Genomic DNA, 17380 nt, shown 5'->3' with positions numbered 1-17380 from the left:
GCTGACCTGAGTTTAGCTTTAGGTGGAGTGCTAGGTTGAAGATGGATTAGATTTATAAAATAGGTTAAGGATTAAAATGAATCAGTGGATCAGGTGAAGATGGGAAGTTGAGGTGGGAGTAAATGATCTAGGTTAGTGATGAGGATAAGGCTGATGTGGAAGGGTTGTGGTTAAGAGTTTAGTTGATTGTTAATTCAAGGATTAGATACCAGTTTGATTGTGAGGTATAAAAACCATCCAGTGCCAGACCATGCCTCCATTATTAAGTGGATTCTTTACTATCTGTCTTTGCATGACTATTGGTAAAAGAGCAGATGCACTTTGCAGATATCATATCACCTTGCAGAATAGGCACTGCTCTATTGTATGATTTATGTCCCAGTGTGATTTTTTTGGTTGGATGCTACAGTATGTGTCACACAGGATAATGAATCTCCTGTCTATCTCTGTTCTTCTAGAACACAGAGAACATGAATGCTACCATTCAATCATCAGATCTGGAGTCAATCTACTTGGCCGACCCCACTGGAACGATTCCTTTTACTGCTGGAGACCAGACCTACATTATTGACTGCCAAGGTGTGAACCAGGTTCCTTATGTTAAATCAGCAAATTGTACCTGTTCAATGAATTGAAAAAATGTAATAGGGCAGGGGATAGTTAATTTTGCACAGTTTGCAAAACGAAAGACTTCTGGTTTTTATTGTATATGATGATAAATGCTTCAGTAAAGTCATGTTAATAATGCTGTATACAGGGAACCAGATCTATGGCTTAAAGTGGAACTACAATATATCTGAGCACCACAAACCAAAAACTCTTATTTAATTCATTTTTAATATTCAAAGCAAACTCGCCCATCCATCCATGTCTCTTTGCTTTATTTTGCTGGGAAATCACCTTGAAAAACACCTCCTAGCATTTCTGGCTGTGACCATCTTGAGTAAGGGCAGATGATTCATGTAGCATTTACTTCATGGAATCTATCCTCTCTTAGCTCAGGTATGCAGGCAAAAGGGTGTGCTTAGCTGAGAAAACCCCTCCTGAAGACTCCTGGAATCTATGACATCATTTGTCTAGGCATGGAAACCAGGAAGTAACTGAAGAAATGTAAAAAAAAAGTGTAAAACAAGTAATAATTATATACTTTCCTATCTATTAACTAATGCTGGCAGCATAAGGATTAAAAATAGTCAATGTTGATTGAGAGATTGAAGTTCCACTTTAATGTAACCACTTGGTCACAGGCCAATAATGACTCTTCTCTCATACATGTAAATTCAGCATTTTTTTTTTTTACTAGATAATTACTTAGATCCTCCAAACACGGTATATTTTCTGAAAGCAACGGGCCTGGAGAAAAAAAGTTGGTTGCTGCAATTTTTTATGTCGCACAATAGTTGTGCAGCAGTTTTTCAAACACAAATTTTTGGGAAAAAATACACTTTAACAAAATGTAGTGCACACAAACACAATATAATACCCAATTGTTTGGTACATTATAAAAGATGATGTTACACCGAGTAAATAGATACCTAACATATCACGCTTTAAAATTGCGCATGCCCGTGGAATGGTGACAAATTATGGTACTAAATATAACTTTTTTTTTAACACTTTCACTTTAATTTTTTCTTTTTAGCAATTTTATTGCTATCAACAACATTCCTTGTGATAGCTTGTGTGTAGCAACTCAGATCACTTTTACATTATAGAGAATTGCCAGCTGAAAAAGAAAAAAAAGATACCGGGTCATAACTGCAGCTGCAGCCATGACTCTGGTAGAACCACTGAAATCAGAGGATGTACTGGTACATCCTTCTGGGGCAAGTGGTTAGGTTGAAATTTCATATCATGGGATACAGTGCAGACAGAGGGACAGGAGCTAAAAAATATTCCAAATATGTAAATATAAAGAAAAAGCAAAAGGTATGTGAAATTTTCAAAAAGTCAGCACAGCTGACCATCACACCTATATGAGCTTGTTAGACATCCCATTCCACTAATATGGAGTTGCCCCCTTTGGGGCTCTAACATCCCCCACTCTTATGGGAAGGCTTTCCACAAGTAGTTGTAGATAAAGAGGACTGTAGCAATATCAACAAAAAGTAAGTTACTTACATAAACACAATAATCTGGCAAAAAGGAAAAGGTGCAAAGGCATGACTTAGGCCTCATTGCACACAGGGCATTTTAAAAACGCTGCTTCTCTTGGCAGCAGCGTTTTGGCAGAAAACACGCCTGACGCTTTTACAAGCATTTAAGTGCATTTACAGGTGTCATGCACTTGGGCATTAATTCATTTCATTAACCAGAATGAAATGAATTAACGCCAGCGTTAACGCACATTTTGGCACATTTAGATGCCTTTACACGCATTTACACACGTCAACTGTTTTTTCTGCCAAAATGCTGCTGCTCCTTGACGCACTGACAGTAGGTTTTTTTTTTTACAGCTCCTAAAAGCCCCTGCCACTAAGTCTGTGTGTGCATAGACACATAAGATAACTTTGTGTAAACCCCCACAAATACCCAGTAAAATGACTGGCCTCAGGTGGTACACAGAGATGAAAGAATTCCTCCTACACCAATTGTTCCTGTTTATCTACAGCCGTTTTTCCCCTACAGCCATTTAAAGTGAAGAATTTACACAGGATCTCTCAGCTCTGAAAAGCAGGGGGTGGGAGCTGAAGTTACATCAGTGAGGAGAGCTCTGAGAGCTGATTGGAGGGATTTGACACACCCAGCTTCACACAGCTTACAGGAACAGAGGTGAGGCTGTCCATCTGCTGGAGGTCCCTCCCTGTCACATTTTTTTCTCTTGGTGTCAGAAATACTTGTCAGAAGTGACTCATGCTTATAGCAGAGGAATGAGGCAGCGGACAGAAATAACACTTGGTGCTCTGGATTAACCACATGCCGCCCAGCCACCGCATATAAACGGTGGCAGGGCGGCGCTCGTAGGCAAAAGCACGTTTTAAAACGGCTGCCTTCAAAACAGGTAGGGGGCGCGCGCCCGCCCTGCCTGTCCCGTGGGTGTCAGCAGCGGGTCTCCGCCGCTGGGTATTTACCAGCTGTTTTGCCGCGATGAGCGGTAATCACTGACACAGAGCAGGGCTGCATTGTTTACACACAGCCTGCTCTGTGGCAGTTCGCCGACAAGCTGCAGAGGGAGAGAAGAGTTTCTCTCCCTGGATCAGCTCCCCCCTCCCTCCCCCGTCCAGTACACACCCCCGCCCCCTAGTAAAACACTCCCCTTACACAGCAAATTCTAAAAATGTTAACCCCTTCCTCCCCAGTGACATTAGTACAGTTTCAGTGTTTTTTTTTCACTGATCACTGTATTGGTGTCACTGGGGATGTCAGTGACCCCAAGTCAGTTCCCCCCCAGTGTCAAAATGTCCGCCGCAGTCCCGCCATAAGTCGCTGGTCGCCGCCATATGTCGCTGATTGCCGCTATATGCCGCTGATCGGCGCCATTATTAGTATAAATAAAAATTAAAAATCCCAGTATCTTTCCCGCCATTTGTAAATGCTATAACTTTCACTTAAACCAATTAATTTACACGTATTGTTTTTTTTTTTAGCAAAGACATGTCACAGAATGCATTTTGGCAGAAATTTATAACTAAATTTGATTTTTGCATTTTTTTTTACTGGACATGTTTTATAGCAAAAAGTCCAAAATATTGTTTTTTTTTTCTCAAAATTGTCAGCCTTTTTTTTTATAGCACAAAAAATAAAAACCGCACAGGCGATCAAATACCACCAAAAGAAAGCTCAATTTGTGGGGAAAAAAAGGATGTAAATTTCATTTATGTACCGTATTGCATGACCGCGCAATTGTCCGTTAAACTAGCGCAGCGCTGTATAGCAGAAAAATGGTGTAAATTGCAGTATTTATACCATAGATTGTAGACGCTATAACTTCCACACAAAGCAATCAATATACACTTATTGGGATTTTTTTTACCAAAAACATGGAGCAGAATACATTTTGGCCAAAATTTATAACCAACTTTGAGTTTACTATATATTTTTTATAGCAGAAAGTAAAAAATATTGTTTTTCTTCAAAATTTTTGGCCTTTTTTTGTTTATAGCGTGAAAAATAAAAAGCGCACAGGTGATACACCGAAAGAAAGCTCTATTTGTGTGAAAAAAAGGACGTAAATTTTGTTTGGGTGCAGCATTGCATGACCGCAAATTAAAATCCTCAGGAGCTCAAGTGGTTAAGAGTACACACTATAGAGCGGTTTTCACGCTGATGTGCTGTGGTTTACTCACACCGTGGGTGCAGTGCAGTGTTCCTGTAGTTTTCCTGCGGGTTTGTCGTGCTTAGCTGCAGACGTTTGGTATATCCTATGGGTTTGGTGCACTTTCTGAAAGCACATCAAAACTCCTGAATGCAGGAGTTTTGGCATGCTTTCAGAAAGTGCCCCACACCTGCAGGATATAATAGAAGTCTGTGGCAAAGCACAGCTAACCCAAGAAAGTCACAGATGCACTGTGCTGCACCCACAGTGCAGGTAAACTACAGCACATCATTGTAAAAGCAGCATTATAGGGGGCTCAGAACAGTAAGGGTTAATTTACATTTGCAGTTTGGGGGGTGGTATAACCCCATAGTTAAAATGTTTTACCACCCCTGCCCCAACCGCACCCTCTTTAGCTGCAGTGGCCAGGGGTGTACACATGCCGCAGCAGCAGTTATATGTGCTGTCATGGTTGGTGGGTGTAGCACCTGCCAAGCATGACCAATGCTTGTGAATGAGGCCGCTCTGCAAGTGCCCTGCAACCTTGTGCAGTACAGCAAACAAGGGGTTAATGCAGGCAGCAGTGTGTTCCTTTCTCACCACCTGCGTTAATCCCTTGGTCCCCACAGAAGCATGCAGTTGTGGGGCACTTGCAAAGTGGTAGTAGCACCCACGAAAAGCAACAGGGGGTTAGCAAAAGGGGGGTTAGTTCCTGCTGCAGCATGTATACACCTTTGGCTTCTGCCTCAGCAGCTAAAGGGGGTAGGGTTTGCGGGTGGTAAAACTGCGACTCAGCCTCAGAGTTTTACCACCCTCCAACTGTACATGTGAACGAGCCCTAAGGGTGCCACAGCCGAATGCAACTAAGGGCTCATTCACAAGTGCAGCAGGCACTGCTGTTCTTCTGAAAAGTGTGTTTGACAGGTGGCGAGGAGGTGATATGTTGCCTCCTCACCACCTGATTTAAACTCATGATTGCCGTGCAATGGATGCACTTGCGACACGATTACATAGTTACATAGTTAGTCTGGCTGAAAAAAGACAAACGTCCATCCAGTTCAGCCATCAATAAAAAAAGTTATAATCCTATACCCACAGTTGATCCAGAGGAAGGCAACAAAACCCAGCAAAGTATGATCCAATTTACTCCTGCTGGGAAAAAATTCCTTCCTGATCCCCCGAGAGGCAATCGGATATTCCCTGGATCAACTTTACCTATAAATGTTAGTATCCAGTTATATTCTGTGTATCTAAGAAACAATCCAGGCCTTTTTTAAAGCAATCCACTGAGCTGGACAGAACCAAGTCTTGAGGGAGTCTATTCCACATTTTCACAATTCGTACTGTGAAGAAACCTTTCCATATGTGGTGATTACATTTCTTTTCCTCCAGACGTAAAGAGTGCCCCCTTGTCCTCTGTGATGACCTCAGGGTGAATAGCTCTACACCGAGTTCACTACATGAACCACTGATGTATTTATACATGTTGATCATATCCCCCCTTAATCTCTACTTCTCAAGAGAGAATAAATTAAATTCCTCTAATCTTTCCTCATAGCTGATCTCCTCCATTCCTCTTATCAGTTTGGTTGCCCTTCTCTGTACTTTCTCCAGTTCCCCAATGCTCTTTTTGTGAATTCATGGTAGTACGGCAATTAGAGGTGTAAATCAGACGTGAGGAGGTGACACTGGGCAACACTGTGCCCGGTGATCTATGACTTCTCCCATGTTGTTCAGGTAGATTTCCACCTCTTTAAGGTTGACTACCCCTACTATAGAGGGAAATACTTTGTTCATATTTCATGTTTGACGATTAAAAAACTTTACAGCCCAACTCCGGACAAAAAAGTTTTCTCTTCCACTGGGGCTATGCCTGCAGAAAGCCTTGAACTCACCCAATCCTCTACTCCACCAGCAGGCAGCGCTACCCCACCATCCAGCAGTTGACTGTTTCTGGCATATTCACTTTCAGAGCAGCTCTATGAAGCATGCTCTGGGCTTCATTACATCAGGAACAGTCCATTGTTCAACACCGCTAGACCACATGGGGATGGGGTATAAGGGGTGCACACCTGCCACACCTTCAGGGATCTTGTGCTTAGAGGATTGGAGGATCAGGTAGGTATTGTCACGGGCGCAAGATCGCCGCCACCAACATGCAACAATCTCATGATCGCGACATCCAATAGGTCACAATCGCGGCGTCAGACCCCAGACCTTCTCACCAAACTCGTGACCGAAGGACTGGCCGATCCAAACCGTGATGTGACGATGTGACGTGCGTAACAATGCCACACCCAGCTGCACCATACACTGCGATTTTCGTGCTAATGGATTTCAATCTGTGCCTGCAGCCTGGATGCACTTGTTACTGGGTCAGGTTAATCACGCAACTAACCATTCACTGCCACCACCTCCTTTTTGTACCGAGAAAAGAGGAAACTCAGGGTTCAGCTATAACACTATGATGATTGAAATAATTGTCTATATAAAACGGTCCTCAGGCCGGTTATACAGAGGTTAAAACAAACAGTAGCGTCTCTTCAAAAGGCAGGGATTCGTAAATTGCAATTAAAAGCTATAGAAACAGTTCAACACTTTCAGAAAGGAAGATTTATTACTAAAAGGTCAAACAGGGTGCAATAAAAAATATTTACAGAAAAAAGATGTAACTAAGATATATAGATATATATATATATACACACAAAGAACCATAGCACAGCAAAGAGATAACAGGGAGAAGTTAAAGGGTTAAGTTACTTGCCATTTAAGCCTTTGATGTAAGCAGATCCAAGTTGCAGAGCGAAAGGGTCTCCTCAGGTGGTATTGATGGAAAAAATGGGAGATGTCTTTAACTTTTTTCTTTAGGCCTGCTAGTCTGTTTTTTAAAGTCCCCCAGCGGGGGGGGGGGGGGGGGGGTGTGGCTCTGAGTGACTGACCAATACTTTGTTTAGGGAGGGATCGGCAGGCGGAACCCAAAATTAGAACCAGCATCTCTGATAATTCATATTCTGGCCTATAACTTCCCAGCTGCACAAGTGACAATCTCTCCGCGGGTATTTTATTATGCAGATAAGTCTAAGGATCATGTAGATATGAATTATGAAATTGTACGTTACACGGTGTACGAGTTCTATGTTTTGGCTACCCTGATGATCTGAGGTGGACGAGTGACCCATCAAAATGTTAGTCTGCGTATTGGCCATCTGACGAGGTGCCCGGTTTTTATGTAAGTCTTCCATATTTCAAGATATGAAACATAGGGGAAAACTGGATCTTTTAAAAATGTTATCTGGTTTGTGCTTCTTGGGAATGCCTTGAACTCTTGGGAAGGCTCCGTTATTTTTTCCCGAGGTGGGAAATTACACAGGTTCTTTGGACAGTGCGGTGCCATGTGGCTCCCTGCTGGGATCTGGCCTGTGACACTTTTAACACACACACATCTGTCACGGTGCCTCTCAGAAAGGGAGGGGGAAGGAGAATAAGGGATAAATGATTACTTTTAATAAAGGGGGAATCTGCGTCCATCTCTGATGCGCAAGTTTGCTACAGGTATATCTGCTTTCTCCTCTCCCCTAGTCAAAAACAAGCAACTAACCCATGTAGTGCGGGCACACAGGGTATCAACAAAGATTGACCAAAAGATCAAGCAAGGTGCTATTCGGAGCTTCAGGGAGCTCAGTAGGAAGAGTCGTTGTCAGACACAGCAGAGGTCCTGGGTTTGAATTCAGATCCTGGTAACCTGGCTCACATTAGCATTTCATTTGATCATAGGGTTGAGGTCAGAGCTTTGTGCGGCCACTTCAGTTCCTCCACACTAAACTGGTCACAACATGTCTTTATAGAGCTGGCTTTGTGCACAGAGGGAGAGACATGCTGGAATGGAAAAAGGTCTGGAACATGCTGGAACAAAAAAAGAGTCTTTCCCAAACTCTTACCACACATTATAAAAGAACCCAGTTGTCCAAAATGTCTTGGAATACTGTAGTATTAAATGTACCCTTCACTGGAAACGCCTGAACTCAATAATTCAGAGGCGTCCACTTACCTTTGGCCATACAGTGTTTATAGAAAGCAAGAGAGGGGTGAAAGTTCTGTGTCAGCCGCTGCAAAGCCTAACGTGGCTACCCCTAGTATAGAATAAATTATGCTCAGCCATAGTAACTGTACAGTTTGGGAGCTGTTATATAATATATTCTGAACATATCATGCATTATGAATATTTTCAGTAATTCTTTTCTATAATGGAAGTTCTATTGTTCTTCGTTATAATGTTCCTTTTAGTCATTACTCTTCATTTTATTAACGGTTTCCCCTTTCAGACATGAAGCAAAGGAACATATATTTTACGACCGAGAAAGAAGTGCGTCGGAGACCCAAATTCCTTGATTTCCAGAATGTGAAGATGTTGAGAGGAAGGTAATAGGAAACATCACAACTTAGAGCTCTGTTTAGTTCAAAACTGTCATTTTCCAAATTTCTCTGGACAGTTTTTCCTCTTTACTTTACAATACTTGGATTAAATAAAAGAATCCAATATAATTCAGACCCCTGTAATTTATTAATATGCTGTGCTGCTTGCCACCTCAACAAAAAGTTAACTGCACATGTAGGATGTCATATGCCAAAGGTAGCCAGACACTAAAAGGAACTGGGGGGGGGGGGGGGCAGTGAGCTTTCTGGAAGCTGGAAATAGTTTTTTTTCTTGCTGTTTTTTTTTTCCACCAGTCTGCATAATAGTCACCATTTTTCACCACACATCAGCAGTGCAAGATTTATAAATTGGTGGAAATGTTCCAAATAAGACACAGCTATTGTTCTGATCTGTATGAAATGGATCTGTATCTGTATATACTGTAGTAGCAGAAGTACACCAGCTGGTGCAAAGGACAGATTGGATTGGCAATACAGGAAGAGGAAAGACACTGGTAGGGGACATGCTACAAATGTGTAGTCTTTCTTGGCGTTGAAGTAGAAAATATTGTACATGTGCATTATATATATTGTAAGGCACTGGCTAGCAGCATTGTGGATGGTATTTATGTGTCAGTTTCTCACCTACACATGGTGAGGGGTTCCCAGTTTTATGGCCGATATGGAGAAATCAAACGTTTTGCTTCCAAAGCTTCTTAGCCACTTCCCGTCCGGCCCATGTATTTAAATGGCTGGACGGGAGCAGTGCAGGGGCGTGTTACCGTTCATAAATGGTGCCCGCTATTTTAGCCTGTGCACGCTCCCTGGGAGTGCGCGCCACTGCGATTTGGGAGGACACAGCGGAACACCGATCGCTGTACAGGACCTCTGTGTGAGGTCCCGATCATGAATAGTAATAAGCAAGATGTCACATCTGACATCATTGCTTACTACTAGTGAAATCTGTTAATGATCACATGGTACAAGGCTATTCACAACAGCCTTGTACCATGTGACAAGCTGTGACCAATCACAGCTCGCACAGTATTTCTCAATGGCTGCAAGAAATGATTGCTTTTACAGCCTTTATGTGTGTAAAAGCCATCAATTGTAAAAAAAAAAAATCTTCATCACTCCCCACAAGTAGTACAGTGTCACTATGGTGACATTGTGCTGCTAGGGTGACAGTATGTTTAAAAAAAAAAAAATTAATATATATATATATATATATATATATATATATATAAATAATACTATAAAAAAAAAATTAAAAAATGTGAAAAAAAGTTTGCAAAAATTATAATTTTTGGTTATAAACTAATTTGGGTTATTGTTTTTTTACTAAAAATATAGCTGAATACATTTTGGCCAAGATTTCTGAAGAAAGATTATTTATTTGCAACATTGTATAAGAAAAACACTTTTTTTCTAAATTTTTGGACTTTTTCATTTTTTTTTTCCCCAAAAAAAAGACATTTATTGATGAAGTGCATAACGGTACAAAAGACATGTAAATGATACATAAAAGAGACAATGGGCACTGCATACAGCGTCACAGCAGTAAATCAAATGCAAAAACATGCAACGGTATTGAACTAGGCTACGACCAGGTTATACTTGTAGTAATCAGGCGTTATTGTAGTGCTATCTGGGATGTTGCTGCGTCGAACCTCCTATACGTATACTTCGCCATGCAGGGCTGTAGCGGGAGGGAGGATAGATGCGGTGCCTGCACATAAGGCAAGACCAAAAACTGATGACAATAGAAATAACTGGAAGCCAGCTCAAATTATCGTAGGGGCCGCTGATGAAAATGGGGAGAATAGGAAAATCGCATGCCTAGTGTTCCAATTGGTAAAAGTCACAACTGTCAGAGCATGTAACAAAAGGACAAGAGGAGAGAAAAAAAGAAGGAAAGAAAAGAAGAAAAGAATAAGATAGAAGAGGAGAGGGAGAGAAATAAGGGAGGAAAAAAAAGGGGGGGGGAGGGAAACAAGCGTAGTTTGTAGTAACAGCAATACCGGGGGTTGATCAAGAATGGGGTCAGGAATTAAGCTATCGCCAAAGTCATGTGGGTGGGAATACGTCACCTTTTTCATTATTATAGCAAAAAAAAAAATTTTAATCCCAGTGGTGAATAAATACCACCAAAATAAAGCTCTATCTGTCTAAAAAAAAATGCTAAAAAATTCATATGGGTACAGTTTTGCATGACCGCGCAATTATTCAAAGTGTGATAGCGCTGAAAGCTGAAAATTGGCCTGGACAGGAAGGGGGTGAAAGTGTCCGAACTTGAAGTGGTTAAGCTTTGGATAGGATAAAGCCTCGGTTACTAGATCCATGTCTTATCGTTGTGCCAGACCTCATTATTAATCTCATTTGTCCACAAGCCTTTATATATGTGAGCTGACTGATGCTCAGGGCTCTCTTGCTCTCCCCTTCTGCTGTGTGAGCCTGTTGCTGGGTGAAAAGGCTGAATTCTGGCAAAAAACTAAGAAGGTACATGTGATGCCTGTTTGTTTTGGGGAACCCATTAGGGAGCACCTCACCAGGTAGGAACTGACCTGAGTTTAGTTAGACGACAGGATGACAGGATGTTTTGTTTGTTTTATGCTGTAGCCTTGCTGTACAACTCACTCCTGCATTGATCTGTGTATCTTTAATGCCTTGCTGAATAAAAGTGCAGGATAAACCTGCTTATACTGTTCCTGGGTGTCTCTGTCTTATGCATGGTTTACTGACACTAATACCAGTCGAGTTTATCCCGTTTATGATATCTATGTAAATTTGTGTAATTAGAATGGTGATAAACATAAACGCACATTTTTATATTGCATCTAACCAATAATGTAGTGGCTGCATTTTGTTTTTGGCTTTTTTTCCCTTTATTTTCACCTTCCATCCAGCCAGTACATTTGCTATTTTTTTCAACTTCCTTTAAAAGACCAAGCTGTCTAGCAGAAGTGGCAGTTAGAGGATTGGGACAAACCACTGAGCACTGACAGCAATGCTTACGATGATCGGCGTATATTCATTTATGTAAAACCTTTATCCCAAAAGGTAAAAAAGATGTTGCTGTATCTGTTTAAGAAGTGTTAGCTGGAGTTCATCTTTAGTGTGTTCGTCAAGTCCATCTAAATTTGCTAGTATCTAACACTACCCTCTTTCCAGATTGACAGTTGCACCTCCATCCAGAATGGAGACACCCTAAGACAGGAAGTGTGTTACTGGCTGGATCACCAGGTGAAAAAAAAAACCTAAAAAAAAACAGCTACCAAATGTATGAATTGGCAATCCACAATATGTTACATTTTTGTTTTCAGGTTTATTACTTCTTTACATCAGTATATTGGAGTTATAAATGAAAGGGTATGTGTGCTTATGTGTTAAATAATTTATATATCACTTGACAAAATCTGTTTGAATCCGGAGTTATCAGTCTGGAGGATGGATTTAACCACTAGCCTACAGGGCACTTATACCCCCTTCCTGCCCAGGCCAATTTCCAGCTTTCAGCGCTGTCACACTTTGAATGACAATTGCGCGGTCATGCAACACTGTACCCATATGAAATTTTTATCATTTTTTTGTGACAGATAGAGCTTTATTTTGGTTGTGTTTAATCACCTCTGAGTTTTTTATTTTTTCTAAGGGCTCGTTCACACTAGGCTGTTTTGCCAACGCTTGCCAAACGCCCCTATAGCGTTTGGCAAGCGTTGGTCCGGCGTTTGTGGAGCGTTTTTTAACGCTTGGCAAACGCTCCGCAAACGCCGCATGCGCGGTTTAGCGGCGGTTGCTAGGCGTTTGCCGAGCGTTAATAACGCCCCACAAATGCCTATAATGCAGTTTGAGTGGTGTTACCGCTCCGCAAACGCCCCGCAACCGCGTCGCAACCGCACCGCAAACGCCGGCCGGGCGTTTGCGGAGCGGCACCATAGACGAGAATAGGAGGCTTCAAAGCCTCCTGACTCGTCCAGAGGCGTCCGTTTTGCCGCGACGCGACGCAAACGCTCCCGTTAGAACAGCACCATGTGCTGTAATGTGCAGAATTGGCAGAGGCGTTTGGGAAGCGGTAAAAACGCTTCCCAAACGCCTCTCTGCCGCCTGCACACAAGGCTAGTGTGAACGTAGCCTTAAACAAACCAAAAACCACTAAAAATTTTTAAAAAAAAAATTTTTTTTTTCTTAGTTTTTATAAAATGTTGTAAATAAGTGATTTTTCTCCTTCACTGATGTGCGCTAATGAGGCTGCAGTGATGGGCACTGATAGGCTGCACTGATGGACACTGATAGGTGACACTGATTGGCAGCACTGATAGTTGGCACTGATTGGCATTGATAGTTGGCACTGACTGGAACTGATGGGTGACACTGAAAGGCAGCTCAGGTTGGCACTGATATGTGGCATTGATGTGCACTGGTAGGCACTGATATGTGGCATTGATGTGGCACTGATGGGCACTCGCAGGTGGCATGGATGAGCACTGACAGCTGGCACTAATGGACACTGACAGGTGACTACAAATGTGTAGTCTTTCTTGGCGTTGAAGTAGAAAATATTGTACATGTGTATTATATATATTGTAAGGCACTGTCGAGCAGCATTGTGGATGGTATTTATGTGTCAGTTTCTCACCTACACATGGTGAGGGGTTCCCAGTTTTATGGCCGATATGGAGAAATCAAACTTTTTGTTTCCAAAGCTTCTTAGCCACTTCCTGTCCGGCCCATGTATTTAAACGGCTGGACGGGAGCAGTGCAGGGGCGTGTTGCCGTTCATAAATGGTGCCCGCTATTTTAGCCTTTCGCACGCTCCCTGGGAGTGCGCGACACTGCGATCCGGGAGGACACAGCGGAACACCGATCGCTGTACAGGACCTTTGTGTGAGGTCCCGATCATGAATAGTAATAAGCAAGATGTCACATCTGACATCATTGCTTACTACTAGTGAAATCTGTGAATGATCACATGGTACAAGGCTATTCACAACAGCCTTGTACCATGTGACAAGGTGTGACCAATCACAGCTCGCACAGTATTTCTCAATGGCTGCAAGAAATCATTGCTTTTACAGCCTTTATGTGTGTAAAAGCAATTATTGTAAAAAAAAAAAAATCTTCACTCCCCACAAGTAGTACAGTGTCACCATGGTGACACTGTACTGCTAGGGTGACAGTATGTTTAAAAAAAAAAATAAAAATAAATATATATATATATATATATATATATATATATATATAAATAATAATATAAAAAAAAAATAAAAATGTAAAAAAAGTTTGCAAAAATTATGATTTTTGGTTATAAACTAATTTGGGTTTTTTTTTTTTTTACTAAAAAGATAGCTGAATACATTTTGGCCAAGATTTCTGAAGAAAGATTATTTATTTGCAACATTTTATAAGAAAAACACTTTTTTTCTAAATTTTTGGACTTTCTCTTTTTTTTTCCTCAAAAAAAAGACCTTTATTGATGAAGTGCATAATAGTACAAAAGACATGTAAATGATACATAAAAGAGACAATGGGCACTGCATACAGCGTCACAGCAGTAAATCAAATGCAAAAACGTATGCAACGGTATTGAACTAGGCTACGACCAGGTTATACTTGTAGTAATCAGGCGTTATTGTAGTGCTATCTGGGATGTTGCTGCGTCGAACCTCCTATAAGTATACTTCGCCACGCAGGGCTGTAGCGGGAGGGAGGATAGATGCGGTGCCTGCACATAAGGCAAGACCAAAAACTGATGACAATAGGAATAACTGGAAGCCAGCTCAAATTATCGTAGGGGCCGCTGATGAAAATGGGGAGAATAGGAAAATTGCATGCCTAGTGTTCCATTTGGTAAAAATCACAACTGTCAGAGCATGTATCAAAAGGACAGGAGGAGAGAAAAAAAGAAGGAAAGAAAAGAAGAAAAGAAAAAGATAGAAGAGGAGAGGGGAGAGGGAGAGGGAGAGAAAGAAGGGAGGAAAAAAAAAAGGGGGGGGGAGGGGGGGAGGAAAACAAGCGTAGTTTGTAGTAACAGCAATACCGGGGGTTGATCAAGAATGGGGTCAGGATTTAAGCTATCGCCAAAGTCATGTGGGTGGGAATACGTTACCTTTTTCATTAATATAGAAAAAAAAAAAATTTAAATTCCAATGGTGAATAAATACCACCAAAATAAAGCTCTATCTGTCTAAAAAAAATGCTAAAAAATTCATATGGGTACAGTTTTGCATGACCGCGCAATTATTCAAAGTGTGATAGCGCTGAAAGCTGAAAATTGGCCTGGACAGGAAGGGGGTGAAAGTGTCCGAACTTGAAGTGGTTAAGCTTTGGATAGGATAAAGCCTCGGTTACTAGATCCATGTCTTATCGTTGTGCCAGACCTCATTATTAGTCTCATTTGTCCACAAGCCTTTATATATGTGAGCTGACTGATGCTCAGGGCTCTCTTGCTCTCCCCTTCTGCTGTGTGAGCCTGTTGCTGGGTGAAAAGGCTGAATTCTGGCAAAAAACTAAGAAGGTACATGTGATGCCTGTTTGTTTTGGGGAACCCATTAGGGAGCACCTCACCAGGTAGGAACTGACCTGAGTTTAGTTAGACGACAGGATGACAGGATGTTTTGTTTGTTTTATGCTGTAGCCTTGCTGTACAACTCACTCCTGCATTGATCTGTGTATCTTTAATGCCTTGCTGAATAAAAGTGCAGGATAAACCTGCTTATACTGTTCCTGGGTGTCTCTGTCTTATGCATGGTTTAATGACACTAATACCAGTCGAGTTTATCCCGTTTATGATATCTATGTAAATTTGTGTAATTAGAATGGTGATAAACATAAACGCACATTTTTATATTGCATCTAACCAATAATGTAGTGGCTGCATTTTGTTTTTTGGCTTTTTTTTCCCTTTATTTTCACCTTCCATCCAGCCAGTACATTTGCTATTTTTTTCAACTTCCTTTAAAAGACCAAGCTGTCTAGCAGAAGTGGCAGTTAGAGGATTGAGACAAACCATTTAGCAGTGACAGCAATGCTTACGATGATCGGCGTATATTCATTTATGTAAAACCTTTATCCCAAAAGGTAAAAAAGATGTTGCTGTATCTGCTTAAGAAGTGTTAGCTGGAGTTCATCTTTAGTGTGTTAGTCAAGTCCATCTAAATTTGCTAGTATCTAACACTACCCTCTTTCCAGATTGACAGTTGCACCTCCATCCAGAATGGAGACACCCTAAGACAGGAAGTGTGTTACTGGCTGGATCACCAGGTGAAAAAAAAAACTAAAAAAAAACAGCTACCAATGTATGAATTGGCAATCCACAATATGTTACATTTTTGTTTTCAGGTTTATTACTTCTTTACATCAGTATATTGGAGTTATAAATGAAAGGGTATGTGTGCTTATGTGTTAAATAATTTATATATCACTTGACAAAATCTGTTTGAATCCGGAGTTATCAGTCTGGAGGATGGATTTAACCACTAGCCTACAGGGCACTTATACCCCCTTCCTGTCCAGGCCAATTTCCAGCTTTCAGCGCTGTCACACTTTGAATGACAATTGCGCGGTCATGCAACACTGTACCCATATGAAATTTTTCTCTTTTTTTGTGACAGATAGAGCTTTATTTTGGTTGTATTTAATCACCTCTGGGTTTTTTATTTTTTCTTAAACAAACCAAAAACCACTGAAAATTTTGAAAAAAAAAAAAAAATTTTCATAGTTTTTATAAAATGTTGTAAATAAGCGATTTTTCTCCTTCACTGATGTGCGCTAATGAGGCTGTAGTGATTGGCACTGATAGGCTGCACTGATGGACACTGATAGGTGACACTGATTGGCAGCACTAATAGGTGGCACTGATTGGCATTGATAGGTGGCACTGACTAGCACTGATAGGTGGCACTGAAAGGCAGCTCAGATGGGCACTGATATGTGGCATTGATGTGCACTGGTAGGCACTGATATGTGGCATTGATGTGGCACTGGCAGGTGGCATGGATGAGCACTGACAGCTGGCACTGATGGACACTGACAGGTGGCACTGCTGGTGCTACACTGATCATCAGGGCACACTGATCATCAGTGCCCTGATGATCAGTGCACATGTCCCCTCCGAGGAATGCTCTTCTCTCCTCTTGAGCTGTCAGCATGACAGCTCGTGAGGAGAGAAATGCCGATAACTGGCATTTCCCTGTTTGCATGTGATCAGCTGTGATTGGACACAGCTGATCACATGACCGAGCCGAGATCTTCAGCAATTTCTGTGGATCAGTGATCCGCTGTGTCCGAGGGACACAGCACACTGCCGATCACCGCGCTGCACGCTCCCAGAGCTGCGCATGCACGGTGAGAATGGGAGGATGTCATATGACTTCCTCCCAGAACTAGAGAACCACCTTGCGCCTATCATTATTATTATTATTATTATTACTACGAGTTTATATAGCGCCAAAGGGTTTGCTCAGCGCTGTACAATAGGGGGGGACAATACATGGCACAGTACAACAAAGACAGACAGCGTATCATTGGACTATATGGTGGGCGGGAGGCGGTTAAGGATGTGGCTATCAGCCCTGAGGGTGTGCAGTGTGTCTGGATGTTGGTCCTGCGGGGTGCGCACTATGGTCAACTGATCTGTGTGCAATAAGATCAGTTTGGGGGATGTCACCAGCAGCATGCGGGGTGAGCAATGTGGCCAATAATTAGGGGGAAGAA

General features: G+C 41.7%; 1 protein-coding gene across 1 annotated transcript in view; it reads left to right on the top strand.

The window, feature by feature from the left end:
- LOC149453083 (zinc finger CCCH-type antiviral protein 1-like) overlaps positions 1-17380 on the top strand; it is a 71293-nt gene that overhangs the window by 20450 nt on the left and 33463 nt on the right. Inside the window, exons 8-9 of the mRNA XM_089688710.1 lie at positions 459-579; positions 8578-8674. Coding sequence (XP_089544836.1) covers positions 459-579; positions 8578-8674 — 218 coding nt within the window. The remainder of the gene's footprint in view (positions 1-458; positions 580-8577; positions 8675-17380) is intronic.

Source organism: Staurois parvus, unplaced genomic scaffold, assembly GCF_062004578.1.
Source record: "Staurois parvus isolate SC_StPar_1 unplaced genomic scaffold, SC_StPar_1.0 ptg000452l, whole genome shotgun sequence".
NCBI lineage: Eukaryota > Metazoa > Chordata > Amphibia > Anura > Ranidae > Staurois > Staurois parvus.
Note: the sequence above shows the minus strand (reverse complement) of the source record. Positions and strands in the feature narration are given on the sequence as shown.